At 37.6% G+C, this 20,098-nt stretch overlaps 1 protein-coding gene across 6 annotated transcripts in view; it reads left to right on the plus strand.

Moving 5' to 3' along the window:
- The window catches only part of LOC113918261 (canalicular multispecific organic anion transporter 1-like), an 88,831-nt gene that overhangs the window by 57,487 nt on the left and 11,246 nt on the right, over positions 1-20,098 (plus strand). For all 6 annotated transcript variants that reach the window (XM_027586564.2, XM_027586565.2, XM_027586566.2 and 3 more), the window contains 5 exons: positions 4,804-4,864; positions 5,322-5,541; positions 14,407-14,561; positions 16,505-16,660; positions 19,513-19,712. In XM_027586564.2, the coding sequence (XP_027442365.2) occupies positions 4,804-4,864; positions 5,322-5,541; positions 14,407-14,561; positions 16,505-16,660; positions 19,513-19,712 (792 nt within the window). The remainder of the gene's footprint in view (positions 1-4,803; positions 4,865-5,321; positions 5,542-14,406; positions 14,562-16,504; positions 16,661-19,512; positions 19,713-20,098) is intronic.

Genomic DNA, 20,098 nt, shown 5'->3' on the forward strand with positions numbered 1-20,098 from the left:
CCTCCTGTATGGTGTCCAATAAATTCTTGGTCTTTGTTACTTATGTCTAATTAGGATGCTTTAATTCCCTTTTAACAGTTGGGTTTCGTAGCATTTTATATCCAACTACATTAAGAATTAATTTTTTGGCTTGACAACCAATGCTGAATTTGCTTATCCAAACAGAATCCATGCCAAGGGCTTGAAGGATGATGACAGTAATTAACCCAAATCATATACCAGGAGCTGTTCCAATGAAAATGTCTGTTAAATAGTGTATCTTTTCCTGATGGGGAAGCTGATTCTACAAAGATCATGTATTGCAACCTCCCACAGAATGTTTCTTGACACTAGCGCCAGAGATAGAAAGGGAAGAGCCACCAGACTGATCAAAAGCCTTTCTTATTCTGGTAAATAAAATGGAAAACATGGAGAAATGGGGGGAAATTAAACTCAATTCAGACCTTAACATACCCCATGCTTCTGTGTCCCTACAAGGAACAAAGAGAGATGTGTAAAAAGAATGATCATTACAGCAAAAAAGTAGGAAAAATCTACAGCCACTAGAACTACTGAGTTTGTTAAATGAATCTTAATATAGTAAAATGAAAATATAATGCAGTTATAGAATAATATTTTAGGTTCATTGCATACTGAGTTACAAAGACCATGTATAAAATTGTTTAAAAGTTGAAGAATGGTTTTAGAACAACATTTGTATTATGATACTGCACACATGTGGAGGAAAGACTGGCAATATTCACAAACATGTTAGCACCAAATGTCTCTGGAACATAGGATTATGAATCTTCCTTCTCCTGCTTCTCTTCTTCCTCTTTTTTTCTCTCCTCCTCTGCCATTACTTTTCTTCATGCTGTTAGGTATTTTCCAACTGTTTCTCCAGTAATACAGTTCTAGAGGAATTGACACATACCAGGTGATTGGTTAGAAATGTACCAAGATTGAGACAAAGGAAGTGTTTGTGGCCCTTTACAAAGTCAGAGAAAGCTTTAAAGGAGGTAGGAAAATATCTGGTTCAGTTTAGGGTGGTATAGAGATAAACAAGCAAAGAAATGAAGTAAGCATGTTACTGTAGAGATCTGGAACTCAAGGGAGAGGTATGGACTAGAACAATCAGTTTGAGAGTCACCCACAAAGAAGAAGGTCATTGAAACTGAGTGAATGAGATTACTCAGAAGAGTGGAGCATACAAAGGAAATAGAGTTGGCCCTTGAACAATGTAAGGGGTTAGGGCATCAACTCCCCCATGCAGCTGAAAATCTGAGTATGACTTTTGACTCTGCAAAAGCTTAACTACCAATAACCTATAGTTGACCGGAAGCCTTATTGATAGCAAACAGTCAATTAATACATGTTTTATATGTTATATGTATTATATACTGTATTCTTACAATAAAGTAAGCTAGAGAAAAGAAAATCTTATTAAGAAAATCAAAAGGAAGATACATTTACAGGACCATATGTATATTTATTGTAAAAGAAATCTGGATATAAGTGCACCTGTTTAGTTCATGTCTGTGTTGTTCAAGGATCGACTATAATGACTAGAATTGAGCCTGAGGAAACATAAACATTAAAGAGAATACAGAGAAAGGAACCTAAAGAGAAACTCACAGAGGGCCAGAGGGGGGTGAAAAAATACAAATGCATGGTGGTAGGGAAGTTAAAGGAAATGTTCCTTAAACAAGGGAGTGGTCAGTGATGTTAAGTGTCATGAAGAGTTTAAGTGAAATATTTTTTAAAGTATCCCATGGATATAACAATAAGTATTTTAATCATTTCATCAAGGCACCATTGATGGAAACACTTTCAGCCAGGTGCCAGACAGTTGAAGGAGGCAAAGTGGTTCAGCAGAAAAATGTTTGGCTATAAAAGGAAGGTAAGATAGGATGGTAACTGACGAAGGACATAGAGTTGAGAGTAGTGTCATTTTTGTGGTGCTGGTTTTAAGATGAGAATAATGTGTTGTTGTCTATGGGCTGATGGGAAGGAGTCAGGAGTAGGGAGGAGAAGATGAAGATTAGAAAAAATTGGGAAGAACTCAGGGTTTCTTAGATTTGCCTTAAGATGAGAATCCCTTGGATCATTTGTTTGAAAGGCAGGTTTCTAGTGGGGGAAATCCTATAATCTGTATTTTTTTTTTTTTTTAAGATTTTATTTATTTGACAGAGAGAGACACAGCAAGAGAGGGAACACAAGCAGGGGGAGTGGGAGAGGGAGAAGCAGGCCTCCCGCGGAGCTGGGAGCCCGATGCGGGGCTCCATCCCAGGACCCTGGGATCATGACCTGAGCTGAAGGAAGACGCTTAATGACTGAGCCCCCCAGGCTCCCCTATAGTCTGTATTTCTAACAAGTACCATCAAGTGACTCATTGACAAGACAGTGTGGAGACACTATAGTTAATAAATGTCTTTTGAGGAAATGGGACAGAATGGGATTCAGATCATATGGTTATTGAGGAGAGAATTTCCTTTGTTTGCTATAGAAGGAAATTAGAAAAGTCTGCGCAGAGGTGCATGTAAATGTAGAGATTTGGTGACTGACTTTCCTGTCTGCCCTTACTTTCTCCATCAAGTAGGATGTGGGCCCCTTCTGAGAGTCATGCAAGAATTTCTAAGCACTATTAAGAGCCCAGGTAGAGGGAAGATGTTAATTCATGGTGGAACCAATTTATAGAGCTGCATGATTTTTTTTGAAGCAAGTGTGATGAAGATTGACATGTGGGTTCTAACATGGAGGTTTAATGGAAAGAAAGGGGAGCCTGACAGTTCTGAGTATTACCACAGTTTGGATAATATTGTAATCATGGAGTACAGGCTGGATAATGAAGTCAAAAGAGAGACGTAATAGGTTTGCCTGGGACTGAGAGTTTTTTGGAATATGGGACAGTCAATGCTAAAATCAGGAATATCTGGGAAACCAGAATCATTGATCAGCCTAAGAGAGCAAGGATGGTAGGAAAGTTGGATTCAGGAGCTGGAAGTCTAGATGGAATTAAAACCAAATGTAGTGAGAGTTATTGAATGTACAATTTAGAAATAGAAGGGGTTATGGCCAGAGATTGAAATGTTTAGAGTTGGGTTTTCCAAGGTGGCTTAGTTCCTGATTATAAGACTCATGGCTTAAAGTCCTGACAGTTGATGATCAGAGTAGAATGCAGAGGAAGGACCTGGAAGTATGAAGGTCATGAGATTGAAAAGAGATTGAGTTTAATAAGCTGTCTGTGTAGACTATGACATCACCCAGGATGGTGGCAGAACAAAGTGGGACGATGAGCCCGATGCCAGTCTTTTTATTTATTTGCTTGTTTGTTTATTTATCTGAGAAAGAGAGAGAGAGAGCACATGAGCAAGGGGAGGAGCAGAGGGAGAGGGACAAGCAGACTCTGTGCTGAGCGCAGCCCACCATGGGGCTTGATCCCATGGCCCTGAGATCATGACCTGAGCCAAAATCAAGAGTCAGATGCTCAACCAACTGAGCTACCTAGGTGCCCACTTTTAAAAAATTTTTTTTCTTAATTTTTATTCTTTTTTTAAAATTTTTTTATTGTGTTAATCACCATACATTACATCATTAGTTCTTTTTTTAATTTTTTATTGTTATGTTAATCACCATATATTACGTCATTAGTTCTTGATGTAGTGTTCCATGATTCATTGTTTGTGCATAACACCCAGTGCTCCATGCAGAACGTGCCCTCTTTAATACCCATCACCAGGCTAACCGATCCCCCCACCCCCCTCCCCTCTAGAACCCTCAGTTTGTTTCTCAGAGTCCATCGTCTCTCGTGGTTCGTCTCCCCCTCCGACTTACTCCCCTTCATTCTTCCCCTCCTGCTGTCTTCTTCTTTTTCTTTTTTCTTAACATATGTTGCATTATTTGTTTCAGAGGTACAGATCCGTGATTCATCAGTCTTGTACAATTCACAGTGGTCACCATAGCACATACCCTCCCCAATGTCTATCACCCAGCCACCCCATCCCTCCCACCCCCCACCACTCCAGCAACCCTCAGTTTGTTTCCTGAGATTAAGAATTCCTCATATCAGTGAGGTCATATGATACATGTCTTTCTCTGATTGACTTGTTTCACTCAGCATAGCACCCTCCAGTTCCATCCACGTCGTTGCAAAAGGCAAGAGCTCATTCCTTTTGATGGCTGCATAATATTCCATTGTATATATATACATACACCACATCTTCTTTATCCGTTCATCTGCCGATGGACATCTTGGCTCTTTCCATAGTTTGGCTATTGTGGACATTGCTGCTATAAACATCGGGGAGCACGTACCCCTTCGGGTCCCTACATTTGTATCTTTGGGGTAAATACCCAGTAGTGCAATTGCTGGATCGTATGGTAGCTCTATTTTCTATTCTTTTTTTTTAAGTAGGCTCCACACCCACTTTGGAGCTCAAACTCACAACCCTGAGATCAAGAGTTGCACGCTCTACTGACTGAGCCAGCCAGGCGCCCCTTGGTGCTAGTCCTGATAGGCCAGGAGGCAAGTAGATGAGAAGACATAGAGTATGGTACAACTGGGTAGCATTAGCTTAAATAATCTGGGGATTTGGCTCAAGTTTGAAGGATAATTATCTAGAAGAAGCAGTAAAAAAATCAGACTATATGTTCTGACTTTAAAATATATGGGATATGGGAAGATAAAGAATCTCCATTTGAAAAGATTAAAGGAACAATGTTATCAGGGCAGAAGATTATGCAGTAAAATGGTTGCCAATGTATAACTTTAAAAAATGTGGTTGATCTGAAAACTACAAAATGTACATTGTCTTGCTTTATTAGGCCCTCACTGGATCAAGGAAAACAGTTCTCAATGAAAAAAGAAAAGATCCCTATTGGTGGGGTAAGCACCAGAATTACTAGTATTATTTGTTATTAACCATGCAAATACAAAAGATTGCATTGCATTATTAATAAATATCATATATTTTTCATTTGAGGAGGGTTACTATATAGTAGTTTGAAGAAATTACATTAAATGGAACCGTTGGTTTATTATAGTGGTGTTTAATTAGGATTACATGTTACTTAGCTATGTATATTCTTTTTTACTAATGATAGTAACCAATATTATTTGAACATGCATCATTTTTAAGCACTCAGGACTATGCTGGCACTTTAGATGTACTTATAAGGTGACTACTGTTAAAATTCCAACTTACAGATGAGTCATCTGGGAGTTAGAGGAGTTAGTAACTTGACCAAGATCACAAAGCTTAAGAAATGTCATGTAGGATTTAAATCTACCTTGTCTGACCTTTAAGCACAGTAATCTAATTCCACATTAATTTTGCCTTTAGGTGAAGTTCTCAATCATTCTGAAGTACCTCCAAGCCTTCGGCTGGCTCTGGGTGTGGCTGAGTGTGGCTACTTACCTCGGGCAGAATTTGGTGGGCATTGGACAGAATCTATGGCTTAGTGCCTGGGTAAAAGAAGCGAAACACAAGAATGAGTTCACAGAATGGAAGCAAATAAGAAGCAATAAACTTAACATCTATGGATTACTGGGATTAATGCAAGGTAAAAAAAAAAAAAGTCTAGGGACTTCTTTTTTCTCTTTCTGGCCTAATTTATTCAAATGTAAGCATATGGCATCATTTTATTTCAGATAAAATCTATGCCATATTTTTCAAATATTTTGAGATAATTCAAATGCATATGTTTTTAATTCATCGTATTTGAGAAAGTAAACCAAAACTTATGTGTATCTGCTACATGGCCCACACTAAATAATGTATTTGTCTCATTTATTCTTGACAAAAAGTATTTGGAAAGGTGTTATTATTCCTATTTTACAGCCAAGGAAAATGAGACCCGTATGCTAAGTCATTCAGAACCCAAAAGTCTTGACCACATGGCTACTCACTGTATGTGAGACCTGTGATTGATATGAAGATCAATAAGTGAGTCAGTTACAAACTACACTGTAAGTAAAGTCTAAAACTACGTGGCAAGAAATAAGTGCTATAAAAGTAATAAAAGAAAACCTGCGAGGACACAGAGCGAGAAAAAGCCATATTTGAGAGTTAAGATAATTTCCAAGGAATAGTTGTCATTTGAGGTGTCACTTAAAAGAATGATTTGAATTTTGTGAGATTGAGGTCACAGAAAGGAGAGTTGACAGATGCAGAGGGAAAGATGTGAGTAAAAACATGGGTGGGGAAGAAAGGGGGCTGTAGGCATGAGTGAGGGAGCCAGTTTGAGTGGTCTTCAGGTTACTGGTAGGGCAGTAGGGGACCTAGAGGTGGGAAGGTAGTTTGGAGATGTGTTGGAGATGATAGTTGGAAAGGCAAGTGGAAAACTTTGAGAATTTGAGGGAAAAGAGGTGAATTAGAGTTATTTTTCAAACTAAGAATGAATTAACAGTGATGAAAAAGAAAGATGGACTTTTACTGGAGGGATTAAATCAGAAACCAGGGAGAATTTGGGATCGATAGGGAAGGAGTAATCAAGTATCTTCCAGGTGGAAGTCTGTATGGGAGATAATCTACTATGGAAAAATCTCTTCTCTGATCTATCTCCACGTCATCCAAGGCACCTAGTCCAGTGCTAACCAATGAGTAGGGAATGGAATAGGATTGAATGAATAAAGGATGAAGGAAAATAAATGAACAAACAAATGAATGGTCAGAGAATGGCAATGCAGTTGGAGAAAAGGGATAGAGAGGGAAGACACTGCAGTGAAAACATACGTAAGAATGGGTGATTTGAAGCTAAGAAGAGGGCCTCATTCTTGGTTTCGAAGTTCATTTTGGGTAACTGGGGAATGATGAAGACAAAAATAAGGAAACCGGGGGGGAGTCTTAATATGTGGGGCAGAGAATTCAGGTGACTTCAACTCAATTCAATGGTGAATTCAATTTTGGAAACATTTAATAGAAAGGGTAGATGCATTTTTCTACTTTTTTTTTTCCTCCCAGTAGGCAGGTTTAAATGCATATCTGGAAGTTTGGGAAGTAAATTTCATTTATTTGTAAAATGGAGGGCTTAGACTAAATAATGTCTACATTTCCTCCAACCTCTAACACTCTATAGCTCTGTGGTTCTACCGAGACGTTGAGTCATTCTAATAGAGATAACAAGTGAGCCATAGAGAAGATATATCACTATGAATGAGGATTAAGAGCCACAAGGGTGAATGATGGGTACTTGGGGAATGCCCATGTACAGCCAGTTAGGGGATTGGCTTCAGAGAAATTGAACAGAGATAAGTTCCTGATCAACAGATAAAAAAAAAAAAACCCACAAAAGCACAATAATGTGAAGGCTTGCTCTGTTCCTAGAAACCCAAAGCATTTTATAGAGGTTAGATACATGAAATTGCCTATATTTGACATTTTATGACACACAAAAATGGTAATTTCATATGGTTTAAACTAATTTATTAATTCATTTAGCATACATTCTAATGAGGGACTCCTTAAGTTTGGGCATGTTACTTAAACTTTTAGTTTTACCATTTATAGAATGTAGATAATTTCTGGGCACCTGGGTGGCTCAGTTGGTTGGGCGACTGCCTTCGGCTCAGGTCATGATCCTGGAGTCCTGGGATCGAGTCCCACATCGGGCTCCCTGCTCAGCGGGGGGTCTGCTTCTCCCTCTGGCCCTCTTCCCTCTCATCCTCTCTGTCTCTCATTCTCTCTCTCTCAAATAAATAAAATCTTAAAAAAAAAAGAATGTAGATAATTTCTACCTAAATATTGTTCCAGTGATTAAATTAGCTAATATGTATAGAGCTTACAGAAAAGTGCTGAGCGTATAACAAGAGTGCAATAAATGTTAGCTATTATTTAACAATAGAGGAAATGAATACTATGCACGAAGTCTTACAGATAAAAGTTTCAGAGCCAGGTTTGAATCCATGTGTACCAGATTCCCCAAACTATATTCTTAACCACTAAATTAACATTTCCAAAAGTTTTACATGAAACGGTAGAGATGCTCCACAAATATAGGGTTCTGTACTCTAGTAGGTCTGGAAAACTGAGGACTATATTTTTCTGTGCTTCTGAAATCTTTTTTTCTTTCACTAAAAGTTTCCAGATATTCTTCAGTAAACTGACCTCTTTCGTTCTAACTAATTTGATGTTTCTCAAATCCATTTGACCATGGAAAAAATGTTTCTTCTTGTATTGGCCATTAATATCTTGAGCAACTTGTTTTCCATAGAATATACTTTGGAAAACTCTAAATGATGATACACTGCCTTCCAAGTGAAAAGTATGATGTAACAAAAGCCAAAAAAAAAAAAAAAAAAGAAAGAAAGAAAGGTAGCACCTCAAAGAAGTTCTCACTGGTTCTGAAATGCTGCAGAAATGTGAAGAAGAAAAAAATTGAGAAAAGACCCATGATTGTAGTCAAAGATGTATCATCTAGAAAGAGATAGAAAGAGAATACAGATTGTAGGTAGTTGAACAGTTGATAATTAAAGAGTAGATACATATTGTCCTTCAAAGAAGTTAGGTGATTTGAAAGAAAAAAAAGGATATTGAAAAGTATGGTAGAAATAAAGAGAAGATTTTTTAAGTACAGACATTTTGTGTATGTTTGTAAAAGGAAAGAAAGGCACCTTGAGCGAGAATGATATTCAGGGAGAATTCAAACAAGAAAAAAAAATATGTGGAAGTCATGCTATCTAAGGATATTCATAAGGGAAAACACAAAGAGATACATGCATTTGGTAAAAAAAATAAAATGAAGATAAAATAAAAAGTATGAAACTTGGGGCTTCGCTTCTCTTCTCCTTTCCCATCTTTATTGTGTGGCCATAGTATTGCTTATAAGTGTCTCCATCAAAAGTATGCAAATATTGTGAGACAGATTTATGTTTATTTTGCCATTCTGTTAACAATATTCATTGGGGAAAGAGACGTTGTCAATGACTAAAATGAGATATAAAGAATATTTATAGTATGAAAGATAAACAGTGTGTTTGGTTTTGAATCAGTGAGAGTCAAGTTTATTGGCTTGCAATTCGCAACTAATTGAGGAAAGAATAGATATAGCAGTCTAGAATTATGAGCAGCAAAAGAAACATCCATATATACAAATATCTCTCTATCTGTGTCCATCACATCTACATATGAGAGTTAAACTCATACCAATCCAGGAGCTCATGTTACAACTTTAGGGGAAATTCAATATACTTTGGAAAGTATTTTAAATGAGAAAATATCATTTCCCATACTAGACAAGCTATGTAAGTTTAATGTTCACAATTTTACCATTGTAAAGTCTTACTTTTTTATCAGAACTTTTAAACTTTTTATTTAAATTCCAGTTAGTTAACATACAGTGTAATATTACTTTAAGGTATACATTTTTTTGATTTTCCATATATCTTTTTCAAGTTTTTATTTAAATTCCAGTTTGTTAATATACAGTGTAACATTAGTTTCAGGTGTAAAATTTAGTGATTTATCACTTACATACAACACCTGGTGCTCAGCACAAGTGCCCTCCTTAATACTCGTCAATAATTTAACCCATTCCTCCCCCGCCAGCTCCCCTCCAGTAACCCTCAGTTTGTTCTCTACAGTTAAGAGTCTGTTTTCTGGTTCATCTGTCTTTGTTTTTTCTCTATATTCATCTGTTTTGTTTCTTAAATTCCACATATGAGTGAAATCATATGGTATTTGTCTCTCACTGACTAATTTTGCTTAGTGTCATACTGTCTAGCTCCATCCATGCCACTGCAAATGGAAAGATTTCATTCTTTTTTTTTTTTAAAGACTTTATTTATTTATTTGACAGAGAGAGATAGTAAGAGCAGGAACACAAGCAGGGGGAGTGGGAGAGGGAGCAGCAGGCTTCCTGCTGAGCAGGGAGCCCTATGTGGGGCTTGATCCCAGGACCCTGGGTCCATGACCTGAGCCGAAGTCAGATGCCTAACGATTGAGCCACCCAGGTGCCCCAAGATTTCATTCTTTTTTATGGCTGAGTAATATTCCAGTGCGCGCACAAGCATGTGTGTTTGTGTGTGTGTGCTACAACTTCTTTATCCATTCATCAGTGGATGGACATTTGGCTATTGTGGGTGATGGTGCTATAAACAGCAAGGTGCATGTGTTGTATCCCTTCAAATTAGTATTTTGGTATTCTTTGGGTAAGTACTTAATGCAATTGCTCTATCATAGGGTAGTTCTGTTTTTAACTTTTTGAGGAACATCATGCTGTTTTCCAGAGTGGCTGCACCACTTTGCATTCCCACCAACAGTGCAAGATTTTTTTCTTGTTCTCCACATCCTTACCAATACCTGTTGTTTCTTGTATTGTTGATTTTAACCATTCTGACAGGTGTGAGGTGATATCTTATTGTAGTTTTGAGTTGTAGTTCCCTGATGATGAGTGATGTGTATGGTGTAAGAAAGTGGTCCAGTTTCATTCTTTTGCATGTTGCTGTCCAGTTTTCCCAGCACCATTTGTTGAAGAGACTGTCTTATTTTTAATTAACTATCTGTAGATATAGGAAATATTTTGTAATGAGGCAACAGATTATGCAGTCTAATCAAAAGGATTTTTTCCTGATTGGATCTTTGTGTAGAGTGGTCTTCAATCATTAAAATTTGAATCTTCTCGGGGCACCTGGGTAGCTGTCGGTTAAACATCCGACTCATGATCTCAGCTCAGGTTTTGATCTCAGGGTCATGAGTTCAAGCCCCATGTTGGGCTCCACTCTGGGTGTGGAGCCTATTTTAAATAAATGAATAAATGAATGAATGAATAAGAATCCTCTCTAATTTTTCTTTCATTTTTAATTTTTTTGCATTAAAAATTAAAATTTTTCTGAAGACTTATTTATTAGATGTAATTATAAGTTTTCTATAAGTGGGTAAGCCTAAGAAATGAAAATGTATAATTTCTGTTTTTTTCAGTAGACCACAGCTGCATCTTACAGAATCTTGTACAATGAAGAGCAGGCTATATTCACTTACATCATCATAGCTCACAAAATAAAAAGGGCAGGAGTACTTTAAAGCATAAGCAGCATTGTCTGTCACATGTTAGTACCACAGGCCTACTATGAATAATATAGAAAGCTAACATTCAAAAAGAAACTAGAGTTCAAAGCACAATGTTAGATCTATATTTTGTAACAATAATAAAAATTTTAACCTCATTTTCTAGACAAGAAATAGTTCTGAACATTTTCTTCCTAGGTCCCAGCTATTCTCCTTAGAATCTTTAGGACACTCTAAACATCCCCAATCTATTATCTTTTATGCCTCATTGTTAGGAACTTCCTTTCTCCAATCCAATGTGAAAAATATAGGCACCTTATTTTCAAGGTGCACTGTTTAAAGAATACACTGCTGCTTCTAGTTTAAGATGAGTGAGTGGATCACCTGCTTTACTTACCTCACAAAATTCCAGTGAGATGACGTGAATAAATATAAAAGGGAAGACTTCAGAAGATTTTGGAGTGATAAATTTCTACATAAGCAATTACACTGATAGGTGAGCAAGGGTAGAAGAACCTGCAGTCAGAAATGGATAGGGGAGAAGCTATAACACAAGAGGGAGATGTTCATTTGGGCAGTAGAGAAACACTAAACTCATGGTCACAGGTAGAGAGTAGGATCGAGTTGCATGGAAATAATCAAAATAATTCACTAGACCATTGTTCTCCTGGCCCATCAGTCTCTCCTAGAACACCCACCACCATCACCACTCATGGTCACAGCAACTGGCATTGTAGTAATACAATGAAAACTAGAAAGCTGATGTCTAAAGAGGAAATTAGGGTTCCTAGTGTGTGTGGCCTACATAGAAGAAATCCTCCTTAAATGGCTTTTGGAAAAAGTCCAGCCTACATGCCTGGATCCCAATATTCAGACTCTCTGTGTCACATCTGCCCACTTATGTGGAATTTGAAGCAATCCCTTCCATTCAGAGGAAAAAAATGTTGGGGGAAATTAATGTGTGCAATAGCAGAAGGAAGCCACACCAGATACTTCTATTAATTAACCATGTGTTTATCTCAAATGTTTAAACTGATAATGATGGATGGCCTTGCATTTTAATTAAACCAACAGTATAAATAAGAGCTAATAAATAAAGCAGTGGAGTCCAGAAATAAAATAATCCTATTTGAAATAGAAGCTTAAAATGTCAAATTAGTGTCTTCAGAGATTCAAAATATTATATCCACAAAGCAAGTGTGAAAATGTGCTGAAATAAGTTCAATCTTAGACAAAAAATTCTCGAAACATTTAAGGAATTTAAAGAGATTGAATGGGGTGCCTGGGTGGCTCAGTTGTTAAGCATCTGCCTTTGGCTCAGGTCATGGTCCCAGGGTCCTGGGATCAAGCCCTGCATCGGGCTCCCGGCTCCGTGGGAAGCCTGCTTCTCCCTCTCCCACTCCCCCTGCTTGTGCTCCTGCTCTTGCTATCTGTCTGTCAAATAAATAAATAAAAATCTTTTAAAAATAAAGAGATTGAACAACTGTGAGAAGATAAATTAGAAGAAATTATTCCAGATGTATACCATTGAAGAGATGAAGAAATGTTAAATAAGAAAATTAGAGGAATAATCCAGGAAGTTCAACATTCGCATAAGTCTTTCAGTAAATGCAAGTGAAAATGATCAAATTCATAATACTTAACATTTCCCATAACTGAAGAATGCAAGTGTCTGATCTTGCAACCATTCCAGTTTAGAGTGGAAAGAAAGAGGGTTCCAAGAGAGTAGTTTATGTTGCAAAGAGAAGGGGGCTAAATAGGATGAAGGAAATAATAGGGTATCTGATGAGTTGGAATATATTCAGAAGAGATTTGCTGACTATTGAAGTGTTTGGGAATAAATTAGTGCTTGTTGCATAGGAAACTAAGAATATGGAAAAGAGTGGTGAACTTCATGCGTAATGTATGCTTAGTGGCAATATAAATATTGAATGTTTATTTGAGGAAAGAGGGTGACAACCTGTTTTTGAAAGGGGAACAAGGAAGTTTGGGGGGAGTGAGGTAGGAAAAAAATAGGAAATATTCAAAGCTAACAAATCATTTAACAGCAGCATGTGATATTATTTAAAATATAAAGGAGTTAGCTGAAATAATTTAAGATGGTCAGGGTCAACTATCATTGTTTTGTTTTGTTTTACACATACTTACAAAGGAATAAGAATCATATTGGCAATACACTTTTATTAGCAATTTTGTGTATTAGAGAACAGTGGAGCAATTGTGTATCCCCTATGACTCAGAGCAAACTAGCTTAAGTAACATGGAATTTTCTTGACTCCCCAACCTGAAAAGTCCAGGCATAGTCTTTATACACACTCCATCCCAGTGCTCAGATGAAGTGTTCACTACTCTATTTTAATCAGCTCTGCTTGTTGTCCTCATTGGCTTAATTCTTGGGCTTCACGTGGTGTTGGAAGTGTTCTCTCGCAAAGAACTTCCTTCCATGGAAATCCATGAAGTTACTCTCCTTGAAGCAATTTGAGTCACATATCCATCTTTGACCAATCACTGTAACAAGGCACGTCTTCTTCCAGCCCTACAAGTTCTCCAGTTTGAGAACTTTTTGTCCTTTCATTTCTTCTCACACATGGATAGCTCTTTTATGAGCTTGTCTCTTTCTTACCATAGTTTGTCAAATGTGGGTAACAATAGTTATATTATTGTAGCATCAATAGATGCTTATAACTATTTCCAATCACTTCCGCTACAGCTATATGTCTATTATTTATATGTCTGCCTTTTCAGTTGTTGCAATAACAGCCCTTCCACCAACCAAATCTCAGTAGCTTAATAGACCCAAATAAATAAATAAATAAAATAATAAAAGGTTTGTTCCTTATTCTTGGGACCCAAGTTGAAGAAGCAATCCATCCACCATTATAAATATTGGCAGGCACTGTACAAAGGTAATAAAATTTAGCAGTTCTGATATCAGCAATTAAGTGCTGTAACCGGGTATTACGTGTTGTTTCTCCTTCAACTTGTTCAGAACTCCTCATAAGGTCCCATAAATCACAAGGAGGCCAGAAAGAGCTATTCTACCATGGACCTAGAAGCTAGGGGAACTATAATTATTTGGCTAGCAGCACCAGTGAATACCGTCTTGCCCCATAGGACATCACAAAATTAATAGGTTGCTAGTATTCGGTGAACCTGGTTCTGTTATGTTTTGTGCATTTCTGTAGAATCTATGCCCATGAATAAGGAGAGCCCTTCTTTGATGAGATGGCAACCCATCAGAGTGTATATTTATTATCAATGCACCATATACATCTTATACTTAGTTTGGTCCACAATTACACATTGTTAAGTTTGTTCTTTGAGTTTTCCATTTTAAAAATGCTATGATAAGCAACTTTTTGGGAGTTAAGGTACAAAATTCCTTTAAGAGATTAACATACCCCTGATAAGATTTTGTCTTTAGGTCTCTTTGTCTGCTCTGGAGCCTATATACTCACCAGAGGATCCCTGGCTGCCTCTCGAACTTTGCATACTCAACTATTGGATAATGTGCTACACCTCCCGCTCAGGTTTTTTGAAACCAATCCCATAGGTCAGATCATCAGTCGGTTCACCAAGGTCAGTAAAGCCACACCTTATTGAATAGCATACCTAAAAATGATGATCCATATTTAGTACCTTGTAATAGTATTTGTAAATATATATAAATATATATATGTATATCACCCTGAAAAGATGGTATTATGTTTAGTATAGATTTCCTTATTATTTTATTTCTAATTCTTGGGACATTTATAGTTGATGTATAGCAGCACCACACCTTACACACATAATCAAAATAACCCTTGAAAATTGCTGAAAGGATCCAAAAAGCATATGTGCTCTGGTGTCTATGACTCCAATTCTTACATACATTTAGCTTGAGAATCGCTGGTTTGGGTTGAGAAAGTAAAGAAAATATGTCTATATGAAGATAACTAGATATTAAGCATTCTGCTTTTAAGAAAACTGTCAGCTCACTTCTGGTGAATGGTGGATAGGTGGGGCTTCCCAGAGTGTCTCTGCTTACCTACAGGGTTTTCTTCCTGGTGTTTACTATCAAACACCTACAATTGCACTGTCCAACAGAAATGTAATGCAAGCCACATAGGTAATTTTAAATTTTCTAGTAGCTGCAATAAAGAAAAAAGAGACAGCTGGAAATAATTAATTATAATAATATATTTTAACATAGAATGTCTGAAACATTTCAAACTCATTTAAACTCATTTAAAATTATTAACTAAATATTTCACATTCTTTTTTCTACACAGTCTTCAGAATCTGATTTGTATGATTTGCTTATGGCACATCTCAGTTTGCAGTAGCCACATTTCAAGGGCTCAATAGACACATATTGCTAGTGGTTCCTGAATTAGATAGTACAAGCCCACAACTGTAAAATATGCCAATATATTTGTGTGTACATGTAAAAAATTTTTGGTGTGTGTATGGGGGGAAGTGAGGATAAAACATGAAAGTCAAAGTGAAAGTACCTAGCATAATAAATGTTTGGTGGAATATTAAATCTTGCCTCATCATACCAATGTACATGCTGTTTTTTAAAATGTATGGAAGAACTTGATCTTCAGCATTTTTATCTCTCAGTGGACATTTCTCTAGGACCCTACTGAATAACTGTCATTTTTGTACGGTAACATGTCAAATGCTTGGGTCTTAAACGGATGAGAATATGGGAGAATATGGGAGAATATGGGAAGGTTGTTCTAAAGACAGGCAGACAACTTCATATGGATATGATGCTCTTATACTATTTGGTATATGAGATAATCAGAGAATTCCCAAAGCAAGACTGAGATTAATAAAATTCCATCTCCACTCTGTGTCAGTTTTGTCATGAACTGAGTTGTCCATCCCTCTAGGTTGGGTATCTTCCTACTCCCTGGGATTTCTTAGATCATACCTTATGCCATAGATTTGACAACATAGATATGATTAAGTTATATGTGAATTGATGCCTGACCTTCCTATGATCTTCTTTCATTGTCCACTTCCATCTTTCAGTTTCTAATTTTGCAAATGAAGATTATTTTGTTTTCCTGCCTCTTAGAATCTTGACAGGATCCACCTACCCAAAAGACCACTGAACATGTTCTCGGTGGATAAGAATGGCTCACTAGTATTTTACAGAGTAGTAAATAGTGGTAGGCCAATGCCTCTGAACACCCAACTACTGGGGTTTGGATCTTTTTAAGCAGAGTCTGACATTAGTCATATAAACTAAGTGCTGTGTAGTTGTCATTGGGAAATGCAAATTGCTTGATCGTGGGCATCTCGTTACCAGAATGTGTTTTTAACTATTACAACTGACCACAGGGGAATAATATACGAGGGTGGGTTGGGGAGGGCAAAGACCATGTAGTTAGACTTATTTGATGATCAGATTGTCACATCTGGGTAATTTTTTAAAAAATGTTTACATTAAACATTATATTTCTTCTTTTCCTCATTTTAAATCATGAAAAGTTAAAAATAAAATGACCTGATATCAATTTTTTCAGGACATGTTTATAATTGATATACGTTTCCATTACTACTTACGGACCTGGGTGAATTGCACATTGGATGTTATTGGAACAGTTTTGGTCATTGGAGGAGCTTTACCACTCTTCATTCTAGGGGTTATTCCCTTGGTGTTCCTCTATTTCACTATACAGGTAAGTACCTGGATTTTTATGTGTATTAATAACATAAGTTCACAGTCAAATATAGGTTTAGACCCACTCCAGTGGCCCATTAGTTCACGTTCTCCAAAAAGCAGATTCCAAGAAAGGATTCCAGATAGTAGAGAGTTCCCAGGGAATGCCTGTAATAGATAAAGGAGAGGGAGCAGCAGAAGGATGGGTGAGCCCTCAGACAGTGATGCAGGTCTAATTCTGGTGAGGGAGAGAAGAGGATTGGGTAGGAAAAATGTTGGATTACAGGACTGGTCCATGAAAGATTCATTGCATGAATGGGAAGTCTACAAGCAGTGTCGCCCATTGCAGTGTCTCATGTGTGCCTGAAATGGGCCTGCTTTAGCACCCCTGCCGTACTCAGTCATTGGCTGGAAGCAGCCTGTGGGAAACATGGCCTCCATGCTCATGGAGTAGTAGATCCAGACGGGCAGTGGCTGGGCTGCCGGTCATCTGTATCCCCTGCCACAGCAGAACTGAGTTGTGCATTTTTAAGACCACCACAGAATCTATATGGTATTTACATTTTAGCAGACAGCGAATTTGCCTGTAAATCCAAAAGAGAAACCGGTAACTGCCTTTTTTGTCCGGTTATCCCTAATATCAGCAAAGGATTCCTAGAAGAAGGAAGCAGATCTCTCATGATACATATCTTTATATTCCAATTAAAATGTGGTCAACCACATTCCAAGATTATGTCCCTGGGGGGCTACAGTGTAAAAGGAAATGTCTTAACACATCTTTAATTTAAAAATGAAAGTATTTTGAGGCTCTTTACATAAAGGATGCAGTTCTTATAGTTCAATGCTTTCCCCAAACTCAAGTTTTAAAATTCATATTGGAGTTTAATCTGCCCAAACCAGAATGTTAATCATGTTCTCATTTCTACACCTATGCTATTATTATTCCTCCTACTTCCTGTGTTTTCCCTGTTCTCTCTGCCTGACTGGATCTTACTTACCCTTCATGGCCTAGGTCATATTTCATTTCTATGTGAAGTATTCTCTACCAAACTAGTGCAAAGACATCAGATTCATCCAGGTATTATGGATTTATCATACTGGTAGTATTACAAGCTATTTTTTTAGACTACAAATTGTCTCACCAATGAGATTGTAAGTCCTCCAGGGAAGACACTATGTCTTAGAGCTAAAAGAATTTAGAGTATGAGAGATGGTATTGAGAATCAATTGTATCTGCTTAAAAAAAAAAAAAAAAAACAACCCTCATATCACAAGTGAAAATGTATGTGATAGTCTTGTGGTGGGTAAATTATAATAGGATGACCAGGCGTGGAAATGAGTCCAGAAACCGTATCTTGTTAGGGGACACTGTATAGGATGAGCCCTGAATGGGAATTCAGGAGCCTCAAATTCTACTTCCCTGACTCCTATGCTTGACACATCACTTCCGTTTCCAGGCTTCCTTGCTTCCCCCTATAAAATACGAGATTTGCTTTATATCAGTGCTACTCAAAGGATGGGCCCTGGACCTATGGACCATACCCCAGACGTATTGAATCGGAGTCTCTAGTTGTACCTCTTTTTTAAGAAATCACAGTTTACTAGGTGTGTGTGTATTGTTGTTGTTGTTGTTGTTGTTAATCACATCCTAATAAAACTGGGAGGAAATAAAGAATCTATCAGGGTGAGGCCCAGAGCCAAAATGTCTTTATGATACTAAGTCCCCTTGCAGTCCCAGAATGCTACAATCCTCTGTGTTCTCCAGGGTACTTGCATAGAGCAGAGTTAGCTGCAGGGTGACATGTAGTTTCACATAGGTTTTTGTTCAGCTTGCTCATTTTTACCAAAATGAAGACATTTTAAAATCAGGGATTTTATGTAAAACTCCAGATCCAGAGATTTTCTTGAAAAAATTACAAGATGTGGAAACTCTTGATTTTCATTTCCAGTTTGTAGCAATTATCTGGGGCTGATGGATGATGGCCCAGTTAACTCAGGGCATGCTTTCTCCAGCTCTCCAGTCTCCACTCATCCCAACTAGTCTCAACCAAGCTAGAGGAACTAGCCAATTATATTTGTGGCTGCACTGGTGGGTTTTTTTTTGGTCACAAAATAAAAAAAGTAAATTTTTCCTCATGATTATATTTAGGTACAAAAATACTATTGTTTGTACACTTGGTTGACTTCCTTCATTTAATGGGTTAACTCCCTGGTCACATTTCCAACCTGTGACATTGAGCTTCTTCCATAGTAGGTACTCAATAATGGTTGTATGAAAGGATTATCGAAGTGGAGCTTTGTCCAATTCTGTTCTAGTTATGCTGTCCAGAATTTGGACTTTTTACTGTTCTAAGCGTGTATTCATTTCTTAAGCCTCCTGTATGTAACAAATTTGGTAGCTTAAAACAACAAATTTTATTCTTTCACATTTCTGGAGGCTAACAGTTCAAAATCAAGGTATAGGCAGGGTTGGTTCTTTCTGGAACCTTTGAGGGAACATTGGTTTCATGCTTCTCTCCTAACTTCTGGTGGCTGTCAGCAGTCCTTGGCATTTTCCTTGGCTTATGCACACATTACTCCAGTCTCATCTTCACATGGCTTTCTCCCCGTGTCTTTGTCTTCTTTTTTTCTGTCTCCTACAAGGACACTCCGCATTGGCTTCAGGCCCACCTTAAATCGAGGATGATCTCATCTCGAGATCCTTAATGACATCTGCGAAGATTCCATTTCCACGTAAGGCCACATTCATAGGTACTGGAGTGAAAACTTGAACTTCACTTTTTGGGGTCACTTAAGTGTCTTGCCATTTTCACACCATTGAAGCAATTTCTGCTACATCTTTCCAACTGCCTCTTTCTGTCTTTGGGTTAGAGATACTATGTGGCGAGTTCTCGGCAGATTCGTCGGTTGGCAGGAGCATCTCGCTCTCCTATCATTTCACACTTTAGTGAGACTTTATCAGGGGTGTCCACTATCCGGGCATTTGGACATGAACAGAGATTCATCCAGCAAAACAAAGAGGTGGTGAATGAGAACCTGGTCTGTTTCTACAATAATGTAATTTCAAACAGGTAAGTCATATCAGTATACCTAGTTCAAGACCAGTCTCTTTTTAGATGTCTTGTGCACTAACTTTTAAACGGAAAGAGTGTTTTGTAATGGCATTTCATCAAATTATTTAAAAAAAGAAGAAAACCTTAAATGTTTCTAATATTTAATATACATGTAAGTTAAAGTGCATCTATTTATATTCAAATAAAAAGTACATGCTACTTTACATGAAAATAAGGTCCCAAGTTTTTTTCTCTAAAGATTTATTTATTGAGGCACCTGGGTGGCTCAGTTGATTGATCCTGGGGTCCTGGGATCAAGTTCTGCACCGGGCTCCCCCTATTCTTTGGGGGGCCAGCTTCTCCCTCTCCCTCTGCCTGCTACTCCCCCCTGCTTGTGCTCTCTC

The sequence above is a fragment of the Zalophus californianus genome, chromosome 1 (assembly GCF_009762305.2).
Source record: "Zalophus californianus isolate mZalCal1 chromosome 1, mZalCal1.pri.v2, whole genome shotgun sequence".
NCBI lineage: Eukaryota > Metazoa > Chordata > Mammalia > Carnivora > Otariidae > Zalophus > Zalophus californianus.